General features: G+C 35.7%; 1 protein-coding gene across 3 annotated transcripts in view; it reads right to left on the bottom strand.

The window, feature by feature from the left end:
- The window catches only part of DDX4 (DEAD-box helicase 4), an 85,788-nt gene that overhangs the window by 14,080 nt on the left and 45,209 nt on the right, over window positions 1-26,499 (bottom strand). For 2 of the 3 annotated variants that reach the window (XM_047064772.1, XM_047064810.1), the window contains 10 exons: window positions 21,248-21,349; window positions 19,993-20,073; window positions 18,947-18,994; window positions 12,934-12,981; window positions 12,776-12,823; window positions 12,415-12,557; window positions 11,601-11,753; window positions 10,444-10,598; window positions 4,889-5,018; window positions 3,452-3,618 (listed from right to left, as the gene is read on the bottom strand). In XM_047064772.1, coding sequence (XP_046920728.1) covers window positions 3,452-3,618; window positions 4,889-5,018; window positions 10,444-10,598; window positions 11,601-11,753; window positions 12,415-12,557; window positions 12,776-12,823; window positions 12,934-12,981; window positions 18,947-18,994; window positions 19,993-20,073; window positions 21,248-21,349 — 1,075 coding nt within the window. The remainder of the gene's footprint in view (window positions 1-3,451; window positions 3,619-4,888; window positions 5,019-10,443; window positions 10,599-11,600; window positions 11,754-12,414; window positions 12,558-12,775; window positions 12,824-12,933; window positions 12,982-18,946; window positions 18,995-19,992; window positions 20,074-21,247; window positions 21,350-26,499) is intronic. The other variant, XM_047064879.1, reaches the window with a different exon arrangement.

Here is a 26,499-nt window from a genome sequence, read left to right as displayed (position 1 = left end):
GCATACAATTAAGAATGCCTGCTTTAAATCATCCAGCAACAGAGGAAGAGGAGAAAGGGACTGGCAAAGAACTGAATTTTTCTGTGATTAAGGAGGAGGGCCAAATCTATCATCAGTCCTCCTCTGTCCCATTTAGCAGTCCCTACTTCTTAGCTGTCTCATGAAAATCTCATGAGCAAAGCATATCCAGAATCTTAATAAATCATTACTGCTTCTTTCTCTTCACCTGCTGTTACCATAAAAGAAAAAGAAAAGCTTCTTTTTGAAGTCCTTCCTTCAAGAATCAAGCACCCTCTCAAGCACAAATCTTAAAACAATCTACAGTTCATTACTTTCCATCATATTTTTTTCATTCACTAAAACATTAATTGTGTGTCTGTGTCAGGCATACATGATACAAGGTACTGGGAATACAAAGATGAATATGATAGTTTCTGCCACTGAGATGCTCACATCAAGTAAGATAAATATAGTTATATAAAAAATAATTACTACACTTTTAAGTATATAACAATTTTTAATATTGCATAATCATATATAAAACATTTTAGTATTTCAGAGAACAAAGTGAGGATTGATGGGGGAGGGGGAGAGGGGAAAATGGGTGATGGGCACTGAGGAGGGCCCTTGTTGGGATAAGCAGTGGGTGTTGTATGTAAGTAATTACCCATGAAAATCTACCCCAAAACCAACAGCACACTGTACACACTGTATGTTAGCCAATTTGACAAAATTTGACAGTAAATATTTTTAAAAATTTTTGAAAATTAAAAAAATAAACATTTTAGTATTTAATATATTTTCATATTCCAGTTTTAACAGTTAACATCTACTAAACATTTACCATATTCAAAAAAATGTGCCAAGTGTTTAAAATGGTTTCTTAACCATACAATGGCAAGAAATGGATGAAGTGATGTGTATTTCCAAGAGTCTTCAAGTACTGAGCTAGATCTAAGCAGCAGCAAGCAAGAATGTATAATAGTGATGACTAGGGAAAGACATTCTAAGAAGAAAGAAGAAACAAGAAAAAATAATGAGGAAGGATGGAATTTGGCTTGCTCAGCCAACAAGAAATAGTTTTAATAGAAAAGAAATATAAAATCCCAGGTAATAAAGTAGCAGAAAAAGCAAAGATTTGATCATATGTACACTTTGAAATCTTGTTAGTCTGTGGAAATGGGAAGACACAGGAGGGCTTATTTTGTTTTTTTAAAAAAAAATTTTTTTAACGTTTATTTATTTTTGAGACAGAGAGAGACAGAGCATGAACAGGGGAGGGACAGAGAGAGAGGGAGACACAGAATCTGAAACAGGCTCCAGGCTCTGAGCTGTCAGCACAGAGCCCGACGCGGGGCTCGAACTCACGGACCGCGAGATCATGACCTGAGCCGAAGTCAGACGCTTAACCGACCAAGCCACCCAGGCGCCCCAAGAGGGCTTATTTTGAATAAATGTCTAAGAAAAACCTAAAACTTTATTTTGGAATTATTACTGACACAAAATTGAGATTAGAGTCAGGGAGGACAGGTTAGAAAGCTACTGACAATGAGCAGAGAGAAAAGTGAAAAGGACTTAAATTAAGGTGGGAAACAGAAGAAACTGATTTGAAATATTTTAGAGATAACTGCCAAAATGACTTTTTGAAGAGCATAAAGTTAAAAGAATATATTAAAGCAATCAAGATGATTGAAAGGATTTGGGCTTGGAAAGACAACACTGCCAGTAAGGAAAACTGAACAGGAAAGAGGGCATTGAAGAAGAGCTTCCATTTTGGACATAGTGAACTTTACAGGTAATTCATCTAAGAATAAAATACTCCTGAAGAGTTAAATCCTCAAGTCTGGCAATCCGAAGAGAGATTAAGGATACAGGTAATAAATTGGGGACAGTTACAGAAAGAAACATCAGCCAAGGAAATGGATGCTGCAATAGTTCAGTGAATATGTAGAATGATAACACTGGACTTCAGACAGAATAATGGGCAAGGTCCCTCAAGGTGAGGGACTCTACTGTTTACCCTACATACCCAGGACTTATACTCAAATATGGCTCATAAAAAGCCCTCAACAAATATTACTGATGACAGTACACATTAGTCATTCTGGCTAGCCAACATTCAAATACCTTCCTATTTCAGGGTGAATAAAAAAACATATAGGCAGCAGAATATTACCTATTTAGGTATTTACCTATTTACCTATTTAGGTAGGTAATTATCTTCTTCTTATTAGTTGCAAAGGTGATAAGGGAAATACAGATACCACCTTTCAAGTTTTAAGACACCAGTTATTATAAGAAACTATTATTTTATGTACCACTAAGAAAGAAAAAATCCTAACTGGTCAAATGCTCTCTTATGATTTAGATTTTTTCCCCCAATAAAGAGCTCGTTCTAACTTTATACAAAGACTTTTTAAATCATCTATTAAGTAAAACAAATCAATAGCCAGCACCACTAACTTGTGGCTTGTGAAGTATTTCATCCCATGTAAGACTCTATCAGACCAGGAGACCCACTTTACAGAAAAATAAGTGACAGAGCAGGCCCATAACCGTAACGTCTACAGGTCATATCACATGACAACAGTGAGATGCTGCCAGGCTACAGAAAGTGGAACATCCACTTAAACAAGTGCTTGGAAGTGTTTCTTTCTGAATATGGCACATGATTCAACAGGGCACGGTAACTTTCAACCAGAAATCCTTATATGGTACATTGGGTCTGAGAGCAAGGCATGCAAAGCAAGAGTGGTCCACTTACCATTGCTCTCTGTGACTCATATTTGAAACTGTGTTTCCTGTCCCACCCACAGCCACAGATTCTGCAGGTGTGGAGGTCTTGGTTCCCAAAGAAAGAAAAGTTCTATCAGAGTAAATACGCAGGAGTCTAACTAAATGACAAGCTAAGAAGTTGCTGTTGAGACACTTCAGGCTCCCTAGGGCCAAGGGATCAGCAAGTAGGAAGAAGAGTTAGAACTCTAGAAGGGACACATCATCTACAAGGGATGTGTTATCCTCATCTCAGAATTCACCAAACCATATACAGTAAGATACTCAATATATGTCAACAGTTGGTATGTGAATTTTCTACAAAAGGCCCAATTTTTGCAAGCTCTACAATTTTGGTTTCAAGACACAAAAAATAACTTCATTGAGTAAGCACTTATTAAATCCTATCTAGGTGCTGTGTACTCACACTCACACACACACACACACACACACATTTAATAAAATGTTACAAATTTTATAAAGTGTGGCAAAGCCAAGGATAAAGGTTACAAACAATGAAAAATGCAGTTAAGTTTTTAGGAATATATCCACTTCTTAAACTACCTGTGTTACCTTAAATTTTAAAAAAACTCTTAAAAATCATACAGTCACATTGGTTTTCCTTTCATAAAGCCATTTATGTACATAACAATTATTTTTAAGAAGAAAAAAATTTTACTTTTGAATTTCCTCTGGAAAAGTCGCACTAAACATAAGGGTTTGACGCTGTTCCTTTGATGGCATTCCTGGGCAGGAAATTAACTTCCTCATTTCTGGTCCAAAACCCATATCCAGCATGCGATCAGCTTCATCCAAAACTAAATATTTGACTTGTCTGAGACCAATCTTTCAGGATATTTTCAAGGGTTAGAGCAGAAAATGCATATTAGTCAATATATTAAACTAAAATGTGTCCACAATTCCAACTACTGATTTATTCCTAAGAATGTAAAGTAGAAATCAATGCATAAAATTATGAGAATTGTTTTGGTTCGTAACACTAGTACTGTTTATTTAAATGTTTATTAACAATTCTTGATCTTCACTAACATGTTAGCTACTAGCCTCATACGGCTATTAAGCACTTGAACTGTGGCTAGTATGCCTAAAGAACAAAATTTTTCATTTTATATCCTTTTTAAATGTTTACAGCCACATGTGGCTAACTACCACAGTGGACCTCACAGATCTACATCTTATTATCTGATAAAGTCAGATTCTTAAATGTAAGGAAACATTTCCTAACATCATGACATATTCAAATGTCTTATAACTGGTAAATTTATTTCTAATGCTTTAAACTCTTAATAAATTCTCCATTCTGTAATCACTTGGGAACAACTGAGAAACTTCTCTCACCTTCTTTGCATGAACACTTATCACTACAAAGAGAAACAGACATTTGCAAGGAAAACAAATGAATGTCGCACAACCATGTAAGATGTTAAGTGAGAAATCAAAGTGGATTTCTCTGGGTAGTCTGAATAAGTATCATATTTTTATGCAGAAAGACCGTATTTTGAGTAACCCCTTTAGAGAAGAGCCTAAAAAAAGCAAAAGAGGTTCATGAACGTGAATTTAAAGCAATGATTTAGTGATTTAATAATGTGGTATGTGAATACCTACATTAAATATATAACTCTAAAATGTCTTTTTAAAGACTTGGAAATTTAATAATCCTGGTTAACATTACTCCTATGCTTCAACAGGAAACAAAATTGCTAGTACACAATTCAGGAAGAAAATATGTCATCATAACTTATATGAAACTATGGGAGCATGTAATGCATTTCTCCCAGTGTAGTGGAGTACAGGATATAGACTCTAGTCAGATCCAGGTTCTAACCCTAGCTCTATCACTAGAGCTAAGTGAGGGATTTTAAATAAATTGCATAATATCACTTATTGCTTTCTCAAACACAAAATAGGAAATACTTTTTATCTCATGTTGGAATTATTTTAAGAATTATGTAATAGTCCATTCAAAGATTCTGATGGGGGCCTAACATATAAAGGGTACTCTAATAAATATATATCTCTCTATATACCATTCTTCCCCTTTCCCATACAAAAAAAAATTATTAATCCACAATTTTGTCATCCCTCGAGGGCCTACCTTTTCTTTACCTATGATATCCATCAGTCTCCCAGGAGTAGCACATAATATATTACAGCCTTGTACTATTTGTCGAATTGAATGACCCAACTGGGTTCCCCCATATATAACAACAGCTCTTACACAGGTCCTATTTACAAGAAAAATAAATGTTATTTTCTAGTTTTGTGAAAATTATACATCTGTTTCTAATAAACTATAAAAAGAAATCCATAAAGAAAAAAACGAATACATTCTCATTATCTAAAAAAATTAAATTCTTCCCAAGAAGTTGAAAAAGAAATTAAAAACTATGAAAAAAAATCTGCAATCTATCCAAGCAACAGTTCTTCAAAAACAATGGTAAACACCAATACCACCCACAAAAATATTGACCAAAAACATGAACATGCGGTTCATAAGAAATACAACTGGCTTTTAAACATTTTTTTTAAGGTCAACATTACTTTAAAAAGGAAGACAAATTAAGACAAACATAACATTTTCCTTGAAGTGTAATAATACCATGTTAGCCATGGTGTCAGGAAACTGACACTTAATAGGATAAAATGAGACAAGCTCTTTCACAATTAGTCTCTATTAAAATTGTAAAAACTTCTCTCTTGTCCCAATAAATTCACATATATGAATTTACCCTTTAAGTATGTCCCCACAAATGGGCAAAGATGAATTTACATAAATATTCACTGCCAACTATTTAGCATCAAAACAGTAGAAGAGTTGTAATTACAGTCCACTCATCCCCAGAGATACTTGTGCATTCCCATAGAAAGGGCAACAGTTCCAGATTAACATTTACCATTAAAAAAAGAGAGTGACAACAGCTTAGTGTACTACCCACTTATTGGAAGAAGGATTAAAGTGCGTATGTGTGCACCAGCTGTTTTTACACTAATTCATGTGAAACTGTTAACAGTGGTTAACTCTGAAGAGGAGAATTAAATAAGTTGGGGGGGGGAGGGTTGTCAAGAGTGCAGGACAGTTTTATGTTGTAGGGTTTTTTTTAAGTTTACTTATTTAAGTAATCTCTACACACCACATGGGGCTCAAACTCCCAACACTGAGATCAAGAGTTTCATGCTCTACCAACTGAGCCACCCAGGTACCCCCAAAATTTTATGTTTATTAAACAAACTCATTGCTTTAAACAGATTCTATTTTCTGCTATTGCTAGGCCTAAATAAAATAACACATTTAATATTTATAACTCAGCAAATGCTAAGTATTCAATAACTTCATTATTACCATTAGTACTCTAAGTGTACTATAACTTAACCAGTCCTTGACTGATAGGTATTTACTTTTCATTTTTGCCATAACGTTGCAACAAATTTCCAGGTACAAAGATTCAATTTGTGCATGACTATTATCTGAATTTGCCATGCATATGTTTTTGTTTTTAAAATAGTATTTGTTCAAGGGGCACAAAGGAGGAGACTTGTTGGGATGAGTACTGGGTGTTATATGTAGGTGATGGATCACTAGATTCTACTCCTGAAAACATTACTACACTATGTGTTAAATAACTTGGATGTAAATTTTAAAAAATTAATAAAGTTAATAAATAAAATGTTATTTTTTACTACTTGATTTAAAAGCCTAAAAGCAACACAGTACATGGGGATTATCAAGATATAAGCAATATATATCCACTTTCTTCAGGCTTTAAATGATTTTTAGTAACTTTAGTTTTTCTTCTCATTTTAAAATAAACTGATTCATAGAAAATAAAATATAACCATTTCTACATAAAAATCTGTAAAAAAAAAAAACCCTATAAAAATAAAACTAACACCCCATTAGATAAAGTGGTATACACCAATGTGTAATTAACAAAGGAAAATTTATTAAGCATTCCAAAAGTAGTTTCGCCTTTTAAATAAAAAAGTAAAGATACTTGTCCCTTTCCTCAAATATAGATCCTAACTCCCTTTCCCCTTAAGCGTGTGTGAAGGCTGGCTTCATAGGAGTGCAACCTGTGCAGTCACATAGGGTCCCAAGATAGGAAGAGTCCTTAGCTTCGTTTAATGCTCTGCTATATGCAGTCTTAAAATTCTTAATAATTTCTATTATTTTACTTTTATTTTTTTTTAATGTTTGTTTATTATTGAGAGACAGAGAGAAACAGAGCATGAGCAGGGGAGGGGCAGAGACAGGAGGAGACACAGAATCCGAAGCAGTTATCAGGCTCTGAGCTGTCAGCACAGAGGCCGATGCAGGGCTTGAACTCACAAACCATGAGATCATGACCTGAGCCGAAGTCAGATGCTTTACAGACTGAGCCACTCAGGCGCTCCCATTTCTATTATTTTAGAGACAGAGAGTACATGCAGGGGAGAGGGGCAAAGGGACAGAGAGAGAACCCCAAGCAGGCTCCACACTTAACGTGGAGCCCAATGCAGAGCTCAATCCCATGACCCTGGGATCATGACCCGAGTGAAAATCAAGAGTCAGAAAGCAGCTCAAACCGAATGAGCCACCCAGGTGACCCCATAATAATTATTGAACAAAAGACCCTGCATTTCCATTTTGCACTGTTCAAGCAAATGACATGGCAGTCCTGGGGTACAGGGAGACTTAGTAACTTGCTGAGTGATGAACACAATATGGCAGAATTGACTCAGACTATTTTATACGAGACATTGTAGCCTCCTCCTTGCTCTTCCTCATTCATTGTCTAAGCAAGCCAGTTGTCATTTCCTAAGGACAATCAAGGATCCTTATGGGACAGGTATAAACAAGTCTTCAGAAAACTACAATTCTGGCTGGTGTCTTGTCTGCAATCTCCTACTCCTGAGAGAGACCTCAAGCAAGAAGCACTCAGCTAAACTCTTCCCCAACTCTTAATCCCCAGAAACTAGTACACAGTATTTATCATTTTAAGCAACTATGTTTTAGGTAATTTGTTAGGCAACAGATAATACCAAATGTTGGCAAAGTGTAGAGTGAACTGGCGTTCTCATACACTGCTAACAGAACTATCGGTACTGGCTTGAAGTTCATACCCTTTAACATTAAACTTATAAAAACCTACTTTAAGGAAAACTTAAAACATAAAAATAGAAAAAGTTTATTTAGCAATCTGCTCATTATGATTTTATTTATAGTAGTCCCAAACTAGAAACAACCGAAATGTGCCAAAATACAGAAATAAGATACAATCTGAAAATGATTAAAAATTAAGTCTACTTATGAAATAAGCATCTTTTATATTATTAAATTATATTAAACAGTTTATTAAGAACACCCTAAGTGCATTAAACATGCACTAAAAACTACTAGAAAATATACCACCAATGTTTATTATGTATCTATTATGATCTGATTTGTAAGCATGCTTCTCTAAAAAATTTTTTTAATCTTTATTTTAGAGAGAGACAGAGAGAGCACGCACATGCACGTGAGTGTGGGAGAGGCAGTGAGAGAGGGAGACACAGAATTCAAAGCAGGCTCCAGGCTCCCAGCTTTCAGCACAGAGCCTGATGCGGGGCTTGAACTCACAAATCGAGATATCCTGACCTGAGTGGAAGTCAGATGCTTAATTCACTGAGCCACTCAGGCGCCCCATGTTTCTTTTAAAAATAAAAATGAAGTGGGATTCCAGGGCTCCCCATGTTTCTTTTAAAAATAAAAAAAAAAAACCCTGGGATTCCAGGGTGCCTCGGTGGCTCAGCAGCAAGAAATACCACAGAAAATGGTGGAAGAAAGCAGAATAAAAATAAAGCTCTGACTTTAAAAAAAAAAAAAAAAAAAAAAAGCAAAAAAAAAAAAAAAGCAAGATTCAATCCATATGGAAAAAATAAGTTCTCCACTTGCAGAATTTGTAAAAGTTCTGTGCACCAGCCAGGTTCTCATTACTGCTAGGGCTATGCCTACAAAAAGGCCATCTGTGCAATGTGTGGAAAAAAGGTTTTGGATATCAAAAACTACAAGCAAACATCTGTGTAGACGTGTCAATGACATTTCTGGCTTTTTGATTTTACTTTTTGCTTTGAATTTCCAAGGCATAACACAGATATTCAAGTTAAAAATAACACGTTTTAAAACGATTAAAATCAAACCATTGATTAGTTGACTAGTATTCTTTTTTTTGCTTTCAAGAAGTTCTTAACAACAGTGTAACTAGTATTCTGCCTTAGTTCTTTTCCTCACAAGCTTGTTGAACTAGCATAATTGGCCAACTTAATGAAAAATACTTTCCCAGTTCTGTATACACTTTTTATTTGTCATATTCAGATAAGTCTTATCCTCACCCTCTACTTTATATATATCAGAGAACTGAGAAGGATATTACGACTGATATTTTGCTGTGAACATGAGACTTCTAACTCTTCCCTTATTCCCTTCTTGCTTGCATGGTTCTTAGAATGAGCAGTCTCTTTGTTAATTGTAGGTTCACAGGGCATTGAAGTATCCAAGACCACTACTGCTGAATTATTTGTTCTTGATGCCAAAGTGCCAGTCCCTTTCCTACAAAAATACAGAGTCAGCCCGTGTCTGTCCAAATGAACACACTGAATTTCAGAAAAATACAGGTTATGCACATTACCTTGAATTCAAACGGTCATGAAAGCCAAAACAACAGTGTTCATCCATGGTAATGTGTAACAAATGAGTTACTACTCTTTAGGAAGTCTCCTTGAAACAAAAACCAAACTTTTCTTTTTTACCTTCCCTCCCTACCCCCCAAAAATAAATAGAAGAAAACCAAAATAAATAAGTAAAACAAAACAAAACAATTTGGGGGCGCCTGGGTAGCCAGTCAATTAAGTGTCTGACTTCAGCTTAGGTCATGATCTCACGGTCCATGGATTCAAGTCCCACATTGGGCTCTGCACTGACAGCTCAGAGCCTGAAGCCTGCTTCAGATTCTGTCTCCCTCTCTCTCTGCCCCTCCCTGGCTCACACTCTCTCTCTCTCTCTGTCTCAAAAAAAAAAAAAAAAATTGAAAAAAAATTGAAAAAAAATTTTTAAATAAACTGGGATTCCATAAAGATTATAAAAAAAGCACATTTTGGGGCGCCTGGGTGGCGCAGTCGGTTAAGCGTCCGACTTCAGCCAGGTCACGATCTCGCAGTCCGGGAGTTCGAGCCCTGCGTCAGGCTCTGGGCTAATGGCTCAGAGCCTGGAGCCTGTTTCCGATTCTGTGTCTCCCTCTCTCTCTGCCCCTCCCCCGTTCATGCTCTGTCTCTCTCTGTCCCAAAAATAAAAATAAAAAAAACGTTGAAAAAAAAAAAAAAGCACATTTCAATCAAGTAATACTAATTACATGGCTGCACTGAGTTCTTCTGAGAACTCCACCGAGACTTTAAGAAAAATCTCTAAAGAAAACCTTGTTTTGAATGGCATTCCAGGGTGCCTGGGGGGCTCAGTCTCTTCTTGATTTCGGCTCAAGCTGTGATCTCATGGTTGTGAGATCAAGCCCCACACTGGGCTCTGTGCTGAGCATGGAGCCTGCTTCAGATTCTCTCTCTCCCTCTCTCACTGCCCTCCCGCCCTCAAAATAAATAAATACACATTTAAAAAAAAATGGATGGCATTCCAGATGTACATACCCAAAAGAAAATTTTCGGGCTTCCAAATAGATCTGATTGATCAACTCTCGAGTTGGTGCTACAATAATACACTCTGGTTCCTGCAGATCTTTGAAACGACTGGCTGTTATTCCATCACGCATCATATGTGCCAAAATTGGCAAGAGAAAAGCTGCCTAAAAGTTAAATTACATAGTATACGAGTTTATAATACATAATCCTTCTCCCTGTAGAAATAAATCTATTCCTTATTTCCTTACAGTCCCTAGATTCTTCCTCCATCTTGCTGGTAAATTTAAGATGACAGAAGAAAACAGTTTTAGTTCAGTGAGTTTTTAACACCTCAATCCTTATGCTCATATTACACAATATAAAATTTTTGATATTTTTCAGTTTTTTAAAAAGCACACCCATTGATTCTAAATAAATTAACATTAACTTATTTATAGAGGGGAATGTACATATAACTTGATGTAAATCACTGCATTTAGCAATTATTCTAAATCTGTCCTTTTGGAGTAGTGATAAAATTATCACTCCGAATTCATGACAAAAGTGTTACACAGAGCAAAAATTTGGGAAATCATTCATTTGGATTACTCACCCTTACTGAAGTTAATGGGGCAAAAGAAATGTTTTGTAATAGTTTTCTCATTAAGATACTAAAATCTACCTCCAAAGTAAGATTTAAGTCACACATCAGCTGCTATATTATATAACTCACTTATTATCCCCTCAACTCTACTATGGAGGCTGATTAAGGTTAAAACAGCATGAACCAAAATTGCATGATTCAGAAAGCATAGTCTTTAAGACTCATCTCATGGAACCCTATTTAACAGACAGATCCCAGAGGTAAGTCTTAAGACCAGCCCGATCTCATCCGAGTTCTTTTGGACAGCATAACCTGAGGTTATATTTATAACCTCTAGTGCTTTGACCCTCTATCATTTTATTTCAGATATTAACATTTCCAGAAGGAGTTGAGCACTCTTAAAAAAATGAATTAAACATTCATTTTGCTTCATTCAGAAGCAAAAAACTTGAGTATTTATGCACTTCATTGAAATTATCGATCTACCATTCAATCGAAAAGATTCAAACTACTTGAAAAAAAATTAAGTTCAAAAACTATTAATAGTTTGATTATGGAGAATACATGTTAGAAAAGGACTTACAGTCTTTCCAGACCCTGTTTGAGCACATGCCATCAAATCTCGCCCTGCTAGTATAATAGGAATACTGTATTTCTGCACAGGAGTAAGCTTAGTATAACCAGCTTTAGCAATGTTGTTATTCAGTGTCTGACAGAGATTAGCTTCCTCAAAAGTCTGAAAAAAAAAAAAAAACAAGGCAGGGGAGTGGGGGGGGGGGGCAGTGATTAAATTCCATATATCACACGCAGATCATTCCATAAACATATCCCATCTGAGTTATTCTTAAGTTTTTGTTAATTCCATTCTATATACTAAACTTACTTTACCAAGATGCCCCTACTCAAAAGTAATAAACAGAGCCTATATATTATTACTTCATAGAATTAAAGAATATTCCCTATAGATACTAGTTCTAAAAACAGTTTCTCTGATCTCTCAAAACCTGTGAAATACAAATACTCTGATCAGTAATAATGGCTCATTAATCAACAGGGGACTGTAAGCTCCCCTACTCCTTAGAAAATCATTCTCCTAAAACAGACTTTCTCAAATATTTAGGAAGCAGACATCTTGAATCTCTAGAAAAATATCCTTTTTAGATTTAAATGAAGTTCTCATCCTGGTTTGGGAATGTGGAGATGAAATTTAATACTCTTTCAACATAGTTATTAATTCTACTGTACATGGTAGATGTGGTTCTTAATTTCTAACCTCAGCCATTAAGTGCTAAAAATGAGATTTTTTTATTCTTTCGTATCAACCTATGGAAATGTACCAACTATTTTAAAAACAAAGTTTGCTACACAGTCAATAAAGATATAATTATCACACTGACCAGAATTGCTGGTGGTGCATCATGTCCAGATACTTCTACAAGAATAGTATCATATTTGTCAAAGTTTATGCCTGTCTGATAATGTGCAAAGATGGAATCCTCATCCTCAGGTGGGGGAGGTGGTATGTAGGTCACCTTTGGTCCTTAGAATTCAAATAAAAGAAAGAGCTTACATCACAAGGACCAGAAGAAAAGTAAGAGGAAAAACAAGAACTGAATATCAAATTTTAAATGCTGTAGAACTTCCCAATGTTTACCATTCAACTTTTCACTTCAAATAAAAAAAAGTCAACTCTGCTTTTAAGTATTTTTCATTTTTATTAAAATACAAATTCATGGGATCACACAAAAGTTAGTATACCTTGAGTATCACCACTTTCTCCTCCTTCAGCTTCTGACTTCCAAGAATCTTAAAGGCAATCAAACCAAAACAAGATATAAATGGTTTTTATTTTTTAATTGAAGGGTAAAAGAACTTTGACCATAAAAATCAAATACTTTATCTAAAGTAAAACTTACTTTTTCCAGAGCCTGTTATTACTTCTTCATTTAAACCTTTGTAACCACCTAATTTAAAAAAATCCATACTGACAATTAGTCAAGATAAAAGGCTGTGCACATCTTTATTTTCATTGCTTGTTTTCAAAGAAAATAAGTTCTAAAAATGGACAGACATCTTTAAAGTCCCTTCACACAAACAAGACAATTTTGATAAATAAAATCCTTAACAATTTTAGGTTTAACAATTAGGTTAACAATTAGGTTAACCTTAACAATTAGGTTTCCTTAATACTCAAAATGCAGCTGATACTGTTATATATTATTAGTTTTTGTTTCAGCTGTTCTGTCCCTTTCCTAATTCCTATACTCCTCAGCAAAGGAATCTATTTTGTAAAATGAACTAAAAGTCCATCTGTATTGGGGTATCCCCACTACCATTCCCAGGTTGTATGATTCAGTAGGACTCAGAATATAGTCATACTCACAATTATGATTTATTACAAAGGACAGAACATAACATCAGCAAAGGAAAAAGGTGTATGGGGCAAAATCCAAAGATAACCAGACATAAGCTTCCAAGAGTCCGCTCCCAGTGGTGTCACACAGGACTAATTTCCCCAGCCCCAAGTTGTAACAACACCTTGGAAACACTGCCTACCAGAGAAGCTCATTAGAGACTCAGTACTCATGGTTTTTATTAGGGGCTGATAATGTAGCCACTTTCTGCCTCGCAAATACCAGGCAGAAATTTCAGACTCTCAAAAGAAAAGAAGGTATTAAAACTACATTGTTGGGGCGTCTGGGTGGCTCTGTTGGCTGGGTGGCTCAGTTCATGAGAACTCATGATCTCATGGCTCATGAGTTCAAGCCCGGTGTGGGGCTCCATGCTGACAGCTCAGAGTCTGGAGCCTGCCTCAGATTCTGTGTCTCCCTCTCTCTGCCCCTACCCTGTTTGCGCTTTGTCTCTCTCAAAAATAAACATTAAAAAAAAAAACAAAAAAAAAACAAACCCTACACTGTTGTACAAACAATTCAGGCACAGTGAGCCATTCTTACACTACTCAGGGTGGTGAGAACCCTCCCCAAATCCAATTTCCCGAATACTAGACAAAGAACAACCTTGTAAGCAGGATATTCAAAGAACAACAGTCAGGACTGTTGCGTTAACTCTTTTCCATACAATACCCTATGGTTTTTAGACAATAGTTATCTATTGTGCCACTTTCAGGTATTGTCAGAAAAAAAGAATAAGGACTGCACTAGATTTAAAAATCTAACAAGATACATTTTTACATGTAAGCTAATTTTGTCCTGAATATCCTTGTCCAAACAAGATTTGAGCATTTGTAAATATGGTTTAACTAGCCATTAGTAACCTCTTTCTATAATGAAGAATCTAAGAATCAAGAGGGTAAAACAGAGGCAGCTCAAAGGAATTGTCTCTTTGAATGCTCGGAGAGTACTAATGATCACTGAGGATTTTTCAGAGAAATAAAACAAGCTTTATTATTTTCCTGGTCAGGAAAGCATTTTCACTTTTATATGACATTTAAATATTTCTAACTCTAAAAAAATTTTTCATAGTACAAAATCATGTATACTCGACACCGTTTATCCCTTTACCAAATCAAATCAAATAACTATCTCATACGAAAACACAGTTTTGTTTTGTTTTTTATTTATTTTGAGAGAGGGGGCAGGGAGGGCAGGAGTGCTATCAGGGCAGAGCCCAAACAAGGCTGGAACTCACAAACCATGAGATAATGACCTGAGCCGAAATCAAGAGTCAGATGTTTAACCCACTAAGCCACCCAGACGCCCCCCAAAACATACTGTCTTAAGAACTTATACATACATATTTCAATCTTCAACATCTGCACAGTATCCCATTTGATGGTTATATTATTTAGTAAACCATTATTTATTGATGAATTCTGGTTGACTTTCAGTTTTTACTTATTATAAATGAAGATTCAGTGAACACCCTTGTGCATACACTGAGCAAATACATCTATGATATATAATTCCTATAATGGAACTGCTATACTGAGGAGTTTTAAGTCACTCCCAAAACAGGCAGAGCAAATGTATATTCCTCAAAGTGTATAAAAGTACTAACAGTTACTTTTAACATCAAAAATTAAATTTTGTTATTATATAATGCCCTTCTTCATCTCTTGTTACAGCCTTTAATTTAAAGTCTAGTTTGTCTGATATAAGTATGGCTACTCCAGCTGGAACAGCTAACAATTATAAATGTCTATGCGCCGAATACAGGAGCCCCCAGATATATAAACAATTACTCACAAACATAAGCAACCTTATTGATAAGAATGTGGTAATTGCAGGGGACTTTAACACTCCACTTACAGAAATAGATAGATCATCTAGACACACCATCAATAAAGAAACAAGGGCCCTGAATGATACATTGGATCAGATGGACTTGACAGATATATTTAGAACTCTGCATCCCAAAGCAACAGATATACTTTCTTCTCGAGTGCACATGGAACCTTCTCCAAGATAGATCACATACTGGGTCACAAAACAGCCCTTCATAAGTTTACAAGAATTGAAATCATTCCATGCACACTTTCAGACCACAGTGCTATGAAGCTTGAAATCAACCACAGGAAAAAGTCCGGAAAACCTCCAAAAGCATGGAGGTTAAAGAACACCCTACTCATGAATGAGTGGGTCAACCAGGCAATTAGAGAAGAAATTAAAAAATATGTGGAAACAAACGAAAATGAAAATACAACAATCCAAACGCTTTGGGATGCAGCGAAGACAGTCCTGAGAGGAAAATACATTGCAATCCAGGCCTATCTCAAGAAACAAGAAAAATCCCAAATACAAAATCTAACAGCACACCTAAAGGAGATAGAAGCAGAACAGCAAAGACAGCCTAAACCCAGCAGAAGAAGAGAAATAATAAAGATGAGAGCAGAAATAAACAATATAGAATCTAAAAAAACTGTAGAGCAGATCAATGAAACCAAGAGTTGGTTTTTTGAAAAAATAAACAAAAGTGATAAACCGCTAGCCAGGCTTCTCAAAAAGAAAAGGGAGATGACCCAAATAGATAAAATCATGAATGAAAATGGAATTATTACAACCAATCCCTCAGAGATACAAACAATTATCAGGGAATACTATGAAAAATTATATGCCAACAAATTGGACAACCTGGAAGAAATGGACAAATTCCTAAACACCCACATGCTTCCAAAACTCAATCAGGAGGAAATAGAAAGCTTGAACAGACCCACAACCAGCGAAGAAATTGAATCAGTCATCAAATATCTCCCAACAAATAAGAGTCCAGGACCAGATGGCTTCCCACGGGATTTCTACCAGACGTTTAAAGCAGAGATAATACCTATCCTTCTCAAGCTATTCCAAAAATAGAAAGGGAAGGAAAACTTCCAGACTCATTCTATGAAGCCAGTATTACTTTGATTCCTAAACCAGAGAGACCCAGTAAAAAAAGAGAACTACAGGCCAATATCCCTGATGAATATGGATGCAAAAATTCTCAGGAAGACACTAGCAAATCGAATTCAACAGCATATAAAAAGAATTATTCACCATGATCAAGTGGGATTCATTCCTGGGATGCAGGGCTGGTTCAACATTCGCAAATCGATCAACGTGATACATCACATTAATAAAAGAAAAGATAAGAACCATAAGATCCTGTCAATCGATGCAGAAAAAGCATTTGACAAAATTCAGCATCCTTTCTTAATAAAAACCCTCGAGAAAGTCGGGATAGAAGGAACATACTTAAAGATCATAAAAGCCATTTATGAAAAGCCCACAGCTAACATCATCCTCAACGGGGAAAAACTGAGAGCTTTTTCCCTGAGATCAGAAACACAAAAGGGATGTACACTCTCACCGCTGTTGTTTAACATAGTGTTGGAAGTTCTAGCATCAGCAATCAGACAACAAAGGCATCAAAATCGGCAAAGATGAAGTTAAGCTTTCACTTTTTGCAGATGACATGATATTATACATGGAAAATCCGACAGACTCCACCAAAAGTCTGCTAGAACTGATACATGAATTCAGCAAAGTTGCAGGATACAAAATCAATGTACAGAAATCAGTTGCATTCTTATACACTAATAATGAAGCAACAGAAAGACAAATAAAGAAACTGATCCCATTCACAATTGCACCAAGAAGCATAAAATACCTAGGGATAAACCTAACCAAAGATGTAAAAGATCTGTATGCTGAAAACTATAGAAAGCTTATAAAGGAAATTGAAGAAGATATAAAGAAATGGAAAAACATTCTGTGCTCATGGGTTGGAAGAATAAATATTGTCAAAATGTCAATACTACCCAAAGCTACCTACACATTCAATGCAATCCCAATCAAAATTGCACCAGCATTCTTCTCGAAACTACAACAAGCAATCCTAAAATTCATATGGAACCACAAAAGGCCCCGAATAGCCAAAGTAATGTTGAACAAGAAGACCAAAGCAGGAGGCATCACAATCCCAGACTTTAGCCTCTACTACAAAGCTGTCATCATCAAGACACCATGGTATTGGCACAAAAACAGACACATAGACCAATGGAATAGAATAGAAACCCCAGAACTAGACCCACAAACGTATGGCCAACTCATCTTTGACAACGCAGGAAAGAACATCCAATGGAAAAAAGACAGTCTCTTTAACAAATGGTGCTGGGAGAACTGGACAGCAACATGCAGAAGGTTGAAACTAGACCACTTTCTCACACCATTCACAAAAATAAACTCAAAATGGATAAAGGACCTGAATGTGAGGCAGGAAACCATCAAAACCCTAGAGGAGAAAGCAGGAAAAAACCTCTCTGACCTCAGCCGTAGCAATCTCTTACTCGACACATCCCCAAAGGCAAGGGAATTAAAAGCAAAAGTGAATTACTGGGACCTTATGAAGATAAAGAGCTTCTGCACAGCAAAGGAAACAACCAACAAAACTAAAAGGCAACCAACGGAATGGGAAAAGATATTTGCAAATGACATATCGGACAAAGGGCTAGTATCCAAAATCTATAAAGAGCTCACCAAACTCCACACCCGAAAAACAAATAACACAGTGAAGAAAAGGGCAGAAAACATGAAAAGACACTTCTCTAAAGAAGACATCCGGATGGCCAATAGGCACATGAAAAGATGTTCAACGTCGCTCCTCATCAGGGAAATACAAATCAAAACCACACTCAGATATCACCTCACGCCAGTCAGAGTGGCCAAAATGAACAAATCAGGAGACTATAGATGCTGGAGAGGATGTGGAGAAACGGGAACCCTCTTGCACTGTTGGTGGGAATGCAAATTGGTGCAGCCGCTCTGGAAAGCAGTGTGGAGGTTCCTCAGAAAATTAAAAATAGACCTACCCTATGACCCAGCAATAGCACTGCTAGGAATTTATCCAAGGGATACAGGAGTACTGATGCATAGGGGCACTTGTACCCCAATGTTTATAGCAGCACTCTCAACAATAGCCAAATTATGGAAAGAGCCTAAATGTCCATCAACTGATGAATGGATAAAGAAATTGTGGTTTATATACACAATGGAATACTACGTGGCAATGAGAAAGAATGAAATATGGCCTTTTGTAGCAACGTGGATGGAACTGGAGAGTGTGATGCTAAGTGAAATAAGCCATACAGAGAAAGACAGATACCATATGGTTTCACTCTTATGTGGATCCTGAGAAACTTAATAGAAACCCATGGGGGAGGGGAAGGAAAAAAAAAAAAAGAGGTAGAGTGGGAGAGAGCCAAAGCATAAGAGACTCTTAAAAAACTGAGAACTAACTGTTGATGGGGGGTGGGAGGTAGGGGAGAGTGGGTGATGGGTATTGAGGAGGGCACCTTTTGGGATGAGCACTGGGTGTTTTGTGGAAACCAATTTGGCAATAAATTTCATATATTGAAAAAAATTAGATTAAAAAAAATTAAATTTGGATTACAATAATGTTAACCCCTTGTAGGTAAACCAAGTAAAAACTCACCTCGTCCACTTCCACTGCCACTTCTGCTTTGGTAAGTGTCACCATTACCTGTAAGGCATTGTTCTGCAGATTACTTAGACATATAGCTATTTCTATTCAAATACTGAGTACTGAGGATACCTGGTCCCTTTGTCCATCCATCTCTTAATTCTACATTTAATTTAAATCTTTTCCTCATGTGAACACTTTAAAGCCTTCATTTTTTTTTTTTTTTTAGAGAGTTTTAAGTTCACAGAAAAATTGAGAGAAAGGAACAGAGATTTCTCTGATACTTCCCTCCGGCCCTCACATTTTAACAGCCTCCCCCATTATCAACATTAGAAATTTATCATATTAAAAGTTTACAGTAGGGCTCACGTTCGGTGTTATACATTCTATGGGTTTGAAAAAACATAAAATGACTTGTATCCACCATTGATGTATCATACAAAGTATTTTCACTGTTCTAAAAATCCTTCTTCATACTATTCCTTCCTGCCCCCAACCCCTGGCAACCACTATTCTTTTTACCCTTCTCCAAAGTTGTTCCTTTTCCAGAATGTCTTAAAGTTGGAAAGTATTTAGTAAGTAGCCTTTTCAGATTGGCTTCTTTCACTTAGTAACATGCATTTAGGGTTTCTACAGGTCTTTTCATAGTTTGATGGCTCATTTCCTTTTAGTACTGAATAACAGTCTATGGTTTGGATGTACCAGTATATACACATTTGCACATTTTTATCAACAATTGTGTTGCTGTGTTTTTTCATTTTCTCCTCAAATCACCTAAAGAGTTCTTTCTTTGAAACCACTGCAAACTTAATTTTCCTTCCTCCAATTCAAGCTATATTTATACATCAAATTAACTGGTAAGTAAGAGAGAAGAAATAATTCACAGTGCACAAATTTTATAAGGAAGGCAAAACTGCCCATGTATAAAAAGCAGATCTAAAAATCATAGAAAATTATGAGCTAACCAAGTATACTTAAATACATCTATTAGTTTACTAATTGTAGAGCTAAAAACATATATGAATGTTTAACATTCAATAAGAAATTCTATTTCTCACCTGCACCACTTAAAGTTGGTCTTCTAGAACCAAAAAGGCCACCAGCACGCTGCATCCCCTCATCTTGTTCATATTCACTATCTGTATTTGTACATAATGAGATTATATTACTTTTAAGAGGTTTTAAAATGATAAAGAGAAGAAATTCTAAAAGAGTGACAAGAAAATCAAGTGATAGTGCCAGAAGTTAAAGATATGAGGCAAAATAGTTTAAATTGTAAAGGAATCACAATGAGCATTTTTCTAAGAATCACACAAAGGATTTCTCCATAAATTATTTCTTTGAATTACAAATGACTTCCTCAAAACTTTTATTAAAATTATTTTTTTAAAAAGTTAGGGCCAGTACTATGTTAAAATATCATATAAACAAAAGTTAAATAACCTCCACAAATAGCACTGCTACTGCCCCAGAAACTTCACATTGCATAGCCTTTTTGCTTATTCTCCAGAACAGTACCCGCTTGCTCCCACTGTTGCTAAATCAAACCTTACAAGTCCTGAACAACACCTAGACCCTTACACTTTTTTAAAAATGACAATTCACTAATCTCCTATACATCTATTAAATTATTACAGATTTAGTTTTGACTTCCAAAACCACGCATCTTTCCTCCTCCATTAAGAGACACACGCAATCCAGCAGTGACTTCTGAAGTCAATACCCCTAGCTCTAAGAAACGATGGCTGAAGTTGTTAGAAAGCCAAATTGGTAAAAGAGGGTATAAAGGAGGGTACAGTCTTAGAGAAGGCTACCTATTTCTAAGGTTGGCTTTTATGATGAAGGCTTTAAAACAGTAATATTAGGCACTTGGGTGGCTCAGCTGGCTGAGCACCCTACTCTTGGTTTTGGCTCAGGTCATGATGTCACAGTTTGTGAGTTTGAGCCCTGCATTGGGCTCTGTGTGGACAGAGCAGAGTCCACTTGGAATTCTTTCTTCACCCCCACCCCTTTCCCGCTCTCTCCCTCTCTCCAAATAAATAAATAGACTCTAAAAAAAAAAAAAAAAAACCAACAAAGTAAGATTAAAGAGCTGAGTCACACAAACTTCTATAAAGACTCATCTATTCCAACAGGTATGCAATTAGATATGTGTCTAAAAATGTCATATATAATGTAAGCAATTATATACCAGCTACAGTGTAAGCTCTTCTCATATAATCCTCTCGAGAGAACAAGCTTAACTGATAGGTTTTATTTTTTATCATTTCCTTCTTAACAGATAAAGCACACCATTTGCAATTCACTACTAACTTGAACTTCCTAGACCAAATCCTCCACTGCGACCTCGGAAACCACCTCTTCCACCTCTTCTGGATGACCCTGAAGCTTCTGAATCATTTCCATCTTGATAGCCTATAATATGAAAACACACACAAGAACAACACAAAATAACAACAAAGAAATCTTGGAGAAATGGTGTCCAAATTTATTTTAAGCCTTGCATAATTCAGTAACTTTACATATTTTAAGGCATTAATAGTTACTAAAAAGAAATGCCATATTTGACCTATAAATGTTCAACTTTGGGGCACCTGGGTGGCTCAGTTGGTTGAGCGTCCGACTTTGGCTCAGGTCATGATCTCGCAATCTGTGAGTTCGAGCCCCGTGTCCGGCTCTGTGCTGACAGCTCGGAGCGTGGAGCCTGCTTCAGATTCTGTGTCTCCCTCTCTCTCTCCCCCTTCCCCCACTCATACTCTGTCCCTGAATCTGTCTGTCTCTCTCTCTGTTAAAAATAAACATTAAATGTTCAACTTCACTACCATAAACAGATATAGCTACAATTTAAAAAAAGAAAAAACCCACTGCTTTCTGAGAATCAAAACGAAAAATAACCAGAGGTAGTTAGTTGGCTGGCTCAGTCAGTAGAGCTTGTGACTCTATTCCAGAGTCTTGAGTTCAAGCCCCACATTGAGATGAAGAGTTTATTTGAAAAAAAAATTTTTTTTGACGAAAAAACTGTCACTTGCAAAACACTGAAAATTACCACAAATGTATCATTAACAACATTTCTACAACGCACAGAAGCATTAGATAAATCTAGGCTTACATTTGTTCTTTACAGAAAACAGTAAAACATCTTACTCAAAGCAGAGACATATAGACATATACAAAGCCTGACTTCCTACTATAAACACTTTAAATTCAATTAAATACCAAAAATCAGTATAAATATTTCAAGTAACATATGATCCCACCTAAGGCAGAACGAGGTCAATTCAAAACCAAAACGTCAACTGGACAGAAAATAAAGAAAGTGAGATTCAGTTTATGAACTTGCCACTATTTACAAACAAACTTCTCAATAAAGGTAAAAATTCTACCTGTATTTCTTGATACTGAATTATATGTGTTTTTAAAGCCTATTTATAAAATAGAGCAGACTTAATTCAAGGTAGATTCATGGTGATACATCTACAACCTCAAACTTAGATTCCTCAAATCTAGCAACAATCTCTTTATCAATACTTATATCCACCTTTTCTAAATTATTTATTTGTGCCTCTTTATCTTTGAATAAACCTTGTTAGAGTTTATCTCTTCTCAAGAAACAGTTTATTTTTTTGACCCACTTCTTTTAAAGGTATGTTACTTTGGTGTGAGCACATGAATAATAAAATGAAAACCTATAGACCTACTAGCCAGCTTAAAACTAAAAACGTTCCCAGGGCACCAGGGTAGCTCAGCTGGTCCAGCCCAGTCCAACTTCAGCTCAGGTCATGCTAAGTTCATGGGTTCAAGGCCCAAGTCGGGGTGTGTGCTGACAAGCGTGGAACCTGCTTCAGATCTGTCTCCCTCTCTCTCTGCCCCTCCCCAGCTTATGCTGTCTCTCAAAAATAAATATATTAAAAAAAAAAAAACTAAAAATATTCCCAAGACCTAGGGAGACCATGTATAGTCTTTCACCCTATGTTTCCCCCTTCCTCAACCAATATCCTGAATTGTTTCTCATTTCCTTGCTCCTATTTTAATTTTACCAACTATGTGCATATCTTTATGCAACATATTGTTCAGTTTGTGTTTGAGCTTTATATAATGGAATCTTATAGAATATGTATTTTTTATCTTGCTTCCTTTTATTCAACTTTTTGTTGATGCATACTTCATTCACTTTTAGTGCTGAATAACACTCCACTGTATCTGTTTCATTCATGTCTATTATCTTTTTAACTTCCTTCTACTGAGTTTAATTAAATAAGTTGAATACATTAATTTCTTTTCTACTCAATGCATTTAAGACTACAAACATTCTTCAAAAAGTCAGCTGCTTTAGCTGTATCCCTTAAGTTTTGATGTTTTTACTGTCCATTCAGTTCTAAATACTTTATTATTTCCATATGAATTTTCAGAAATTGAGAAATTCAGTTTCCAAACCACAAGGGTTAGGCTTTTCATTATGGATTTCTGTTTTCACAATACTTTAACAAGAGGACATAGCATACGATAAATTCTACAGTATATTTTGAGACTTCCTTTTGGCCTTAATTTATGGCGAAATTGTATCTATTTTCTAGATGCTGTAAAAGAATGTGTAAAAGAAGGGTGTGTATTATTCCAAACAGAAATATTAAATCAGGCTTAATAACTAGTATTCAAATCTACTGTAGTCTCTATAGTCTTACTCATTTCTGGTCTGCTCATTCTATCAGTTTGTAACGGAAAAATGGTTTAAACCTAAGATTAATGGTTTAACTAGAATTTGCAATTTTTTTCCATGTAATTATGTCTACTTTTGCTTTATATACCTAAGAATATATTGTTAGATTTCAAACCATGTTCCAAACTGTAATATTTTCCCAGTGAACATGCCTTTTATCATTAGGTAATTACTTCTTTATCCCTAATATGTCTGCTTTAGTCTATTTTGTCTCCTATTTCTATACCAGCTTTTGGGGGTTCATACTGGAATGACATTTTGCTCTTTATTTGCAACTCTGCATTGAAATACATGTAACTATACACATATTATGATTACTGACATTGATTTCTTACTTCTTTCATCCTCTTTTGTGTTTTCTCTTTCCTGAGTTTTTTTCAACTTTTTTTGTTCTTTCTGTCCTTCTATTAGATTTCCCAAATGCTACATTTTATGCCTTTACTGATATCCTTCAATCTCACCATGAATATTTTATAAATATTTAAATTAGGGGAATCTGGGTGGCTTAGTCAGTTAAGCATCCAACTTCAGCTCAGGTCATGATCTCACAGTTCGTGGGTTTGAGCACCGCATCAGGCTCTGGGCTGACAGCTCAAAGCCTGGAGCCTGCTTCAGATTCTGGGTCTCCCTCTCTCTCTGTCCCTCCCCCTGCTTGTGCTCTCTCTCTCTCTCTCAAAAATAAATATCAAAAACAAATTTTTTAATAAAAAATAAATTATCTTCAACCTTGTCTATTTACTACAAAGTCCTGCCCTTCTACTGGATTTCCTCCACTAGTGAGTTATACATTATGTACTTTTTCTTATTATCTTTCAGTTTTACCATTTTTAAGAAATCCTGAAATTAGTTTCAATCCATTCTCTTTCCTACTGAGGTGACAAAGAACTAAAGTCTTTTCATTTGTTAGTATGTTGGTTCTTTGTTTCTAAAACACCTAAATTAATTACCATCATTTATTACTATCTTCTACAAGCAATACTTACTTAGGCTTACCAAGATGCTTACCATTTTTAAAACATGTGTTTATTTAGTTTTGTTCATCATTGCTTCCTACTTCTTGTTGCAGTTTCCTCTTACTAGTAAATATGATTTAGTAGTTATTTCCTTAGTGGTATGACAGTACTAAACACTGTCTTTATCTCAATGGTATTATTTCTCTCTGATAACTAAATTTTCTGGATATAACAGTTCAGATTCAGAACTATTCTCCTCAGAATTCTACATTCTCCTCTATTCTGATCTCTACCTTTATTGGAAAAAAAAAAAAACGCACAGAAGTTCTGCTATCAATCTAATGTTCTTTTACAGGTGGATCAGTATTTTTTCTGATAGTTCAAAATATTTCTATCTTCATAATTTTGCAATTTCAATACACAAATAGGGGTGTAAGTTTTTTTTAATTCTCTCTGTAATCTTGTGCCTCCTTAACTCTAGAAAAGTCTCTGAACTATTCTTTGAATAGTATTCTTCCCGTCCCTCTTTCATCTTCTGTGTTCTTTCCTCAGGAGATATAGAGACATATGTTAGAGTAACAGAGCTTCTTATTTTATCTTCCCTAAATGATATCTTCATGTTTTCCATTCCCAAGTTTAGAGAATTTCTTCAGATCTCTATATGGACTCATTTATTCTACTCATCTTTAATCTGTTTAATCCATTCATTATGCTCCCAATCACTACTGCTTTCTGTAAATTCAATTTGGTTCCTTTTCAAAACTAGCTTCTCTGCTGAGCCAACGATTATAAAATGACTCAGTACTTCCAGTACCAAAGCTTAATAATTCTGTACACAAGAGAAACACAAACATTTAAATGAAGATGCTTTCCTTTTCCTATAACTAATGCCAATTTCCAGTTATGTAAGAAGTCTAATAACTTGAGGTAAAAATAACATGGATGTTACATACAATTAAAAATCTGCATGACCTTCTTGTTTGAAGGTAGGGACACTATGTATCCCACATGGTCATAAAAATAATTTGTTTTTAAATAAAGAGGTTAAAAGGTAAGTAAAGCACTACAGAAGTTACAATGAATGAACTAGATCTACACTTTCAACATATAAATCTTTAAAAACAAGGAATAAAAAAAGTCACAAAAAGAGGGAGAGTGCTTGGCTGGCTCAGTCAGTAGAGCATGCAACTCTTGATCTCAGGGTTTTAAGTTCGATTCCCACGTTGGGTGTAGAGATTACCTAAAAATAAAATCTTAAAAATAAGTCACAAAAAGGTATAATAAATTTTTATCAAAGTATGAATATGAAATATATACACACACCAATGTTAAATTAACTCTGGGAAGAAGAAGATATAAAATATAAAGGGAAGATGAATCTTCCAACAATTATGTATCTTTTTATATATGAAATATACATGACAAAATGTTCCTGTTAAATCCAGGTAGTGGTATTCAAGTGTTTGTAATAGAATATTCTGTGCTTTTCTGAGTTATTGAAATATTTCAAAATTTACCACTTTAAAAGTCACTTTTCATAAATAACATTAATTTTTTTAATGTTTATTTTTGAGAGAGAGAGAGACAGAGAGCAAGTGGGGGAGGGGCAGAGAGCGAGAGACAAAGAATCCAAAGCAGGCTCCAAACTCTGAGCTGTCAGCACAGAGCCCAACGCAGGGCTCCAACTCACAAACCATGAGATCATGACCTGAGCCTGAAGCCGGACGCTTAACGAACTGAGCCACTCAGGCGCCCCAACATTAATGTATTTTTAAAGGTGACACATTAGTCCTTCCGTGAGGTGCGTTCTGCATTTCATAAGGGACAGCTGACAAACGCTTACAGCTCTTAATGATGTCTGGTAACAATCCTCAAAAAGGCGTAACTTTATAAAT

Source organism: Lynx rufus, unplaced genomic scaffold (assembly GCF_022079265.1).
Source record: "Lynx rufus isolate CCGP_SWC_20201006 ecotype Redwood Valley unplaced genomic scaffold, mLynRuf1.p SCAF_1, whole genome shotgun sequence".
Lineage (NCBI taxonomy): Eukaryota > Metazoa > Chordata > Mammalia > Carnivora > Felidae > Lynx > Lynx rufus.
This window is presented reverse-complemented; position numbering and strand designations above follow the sequence as displayed.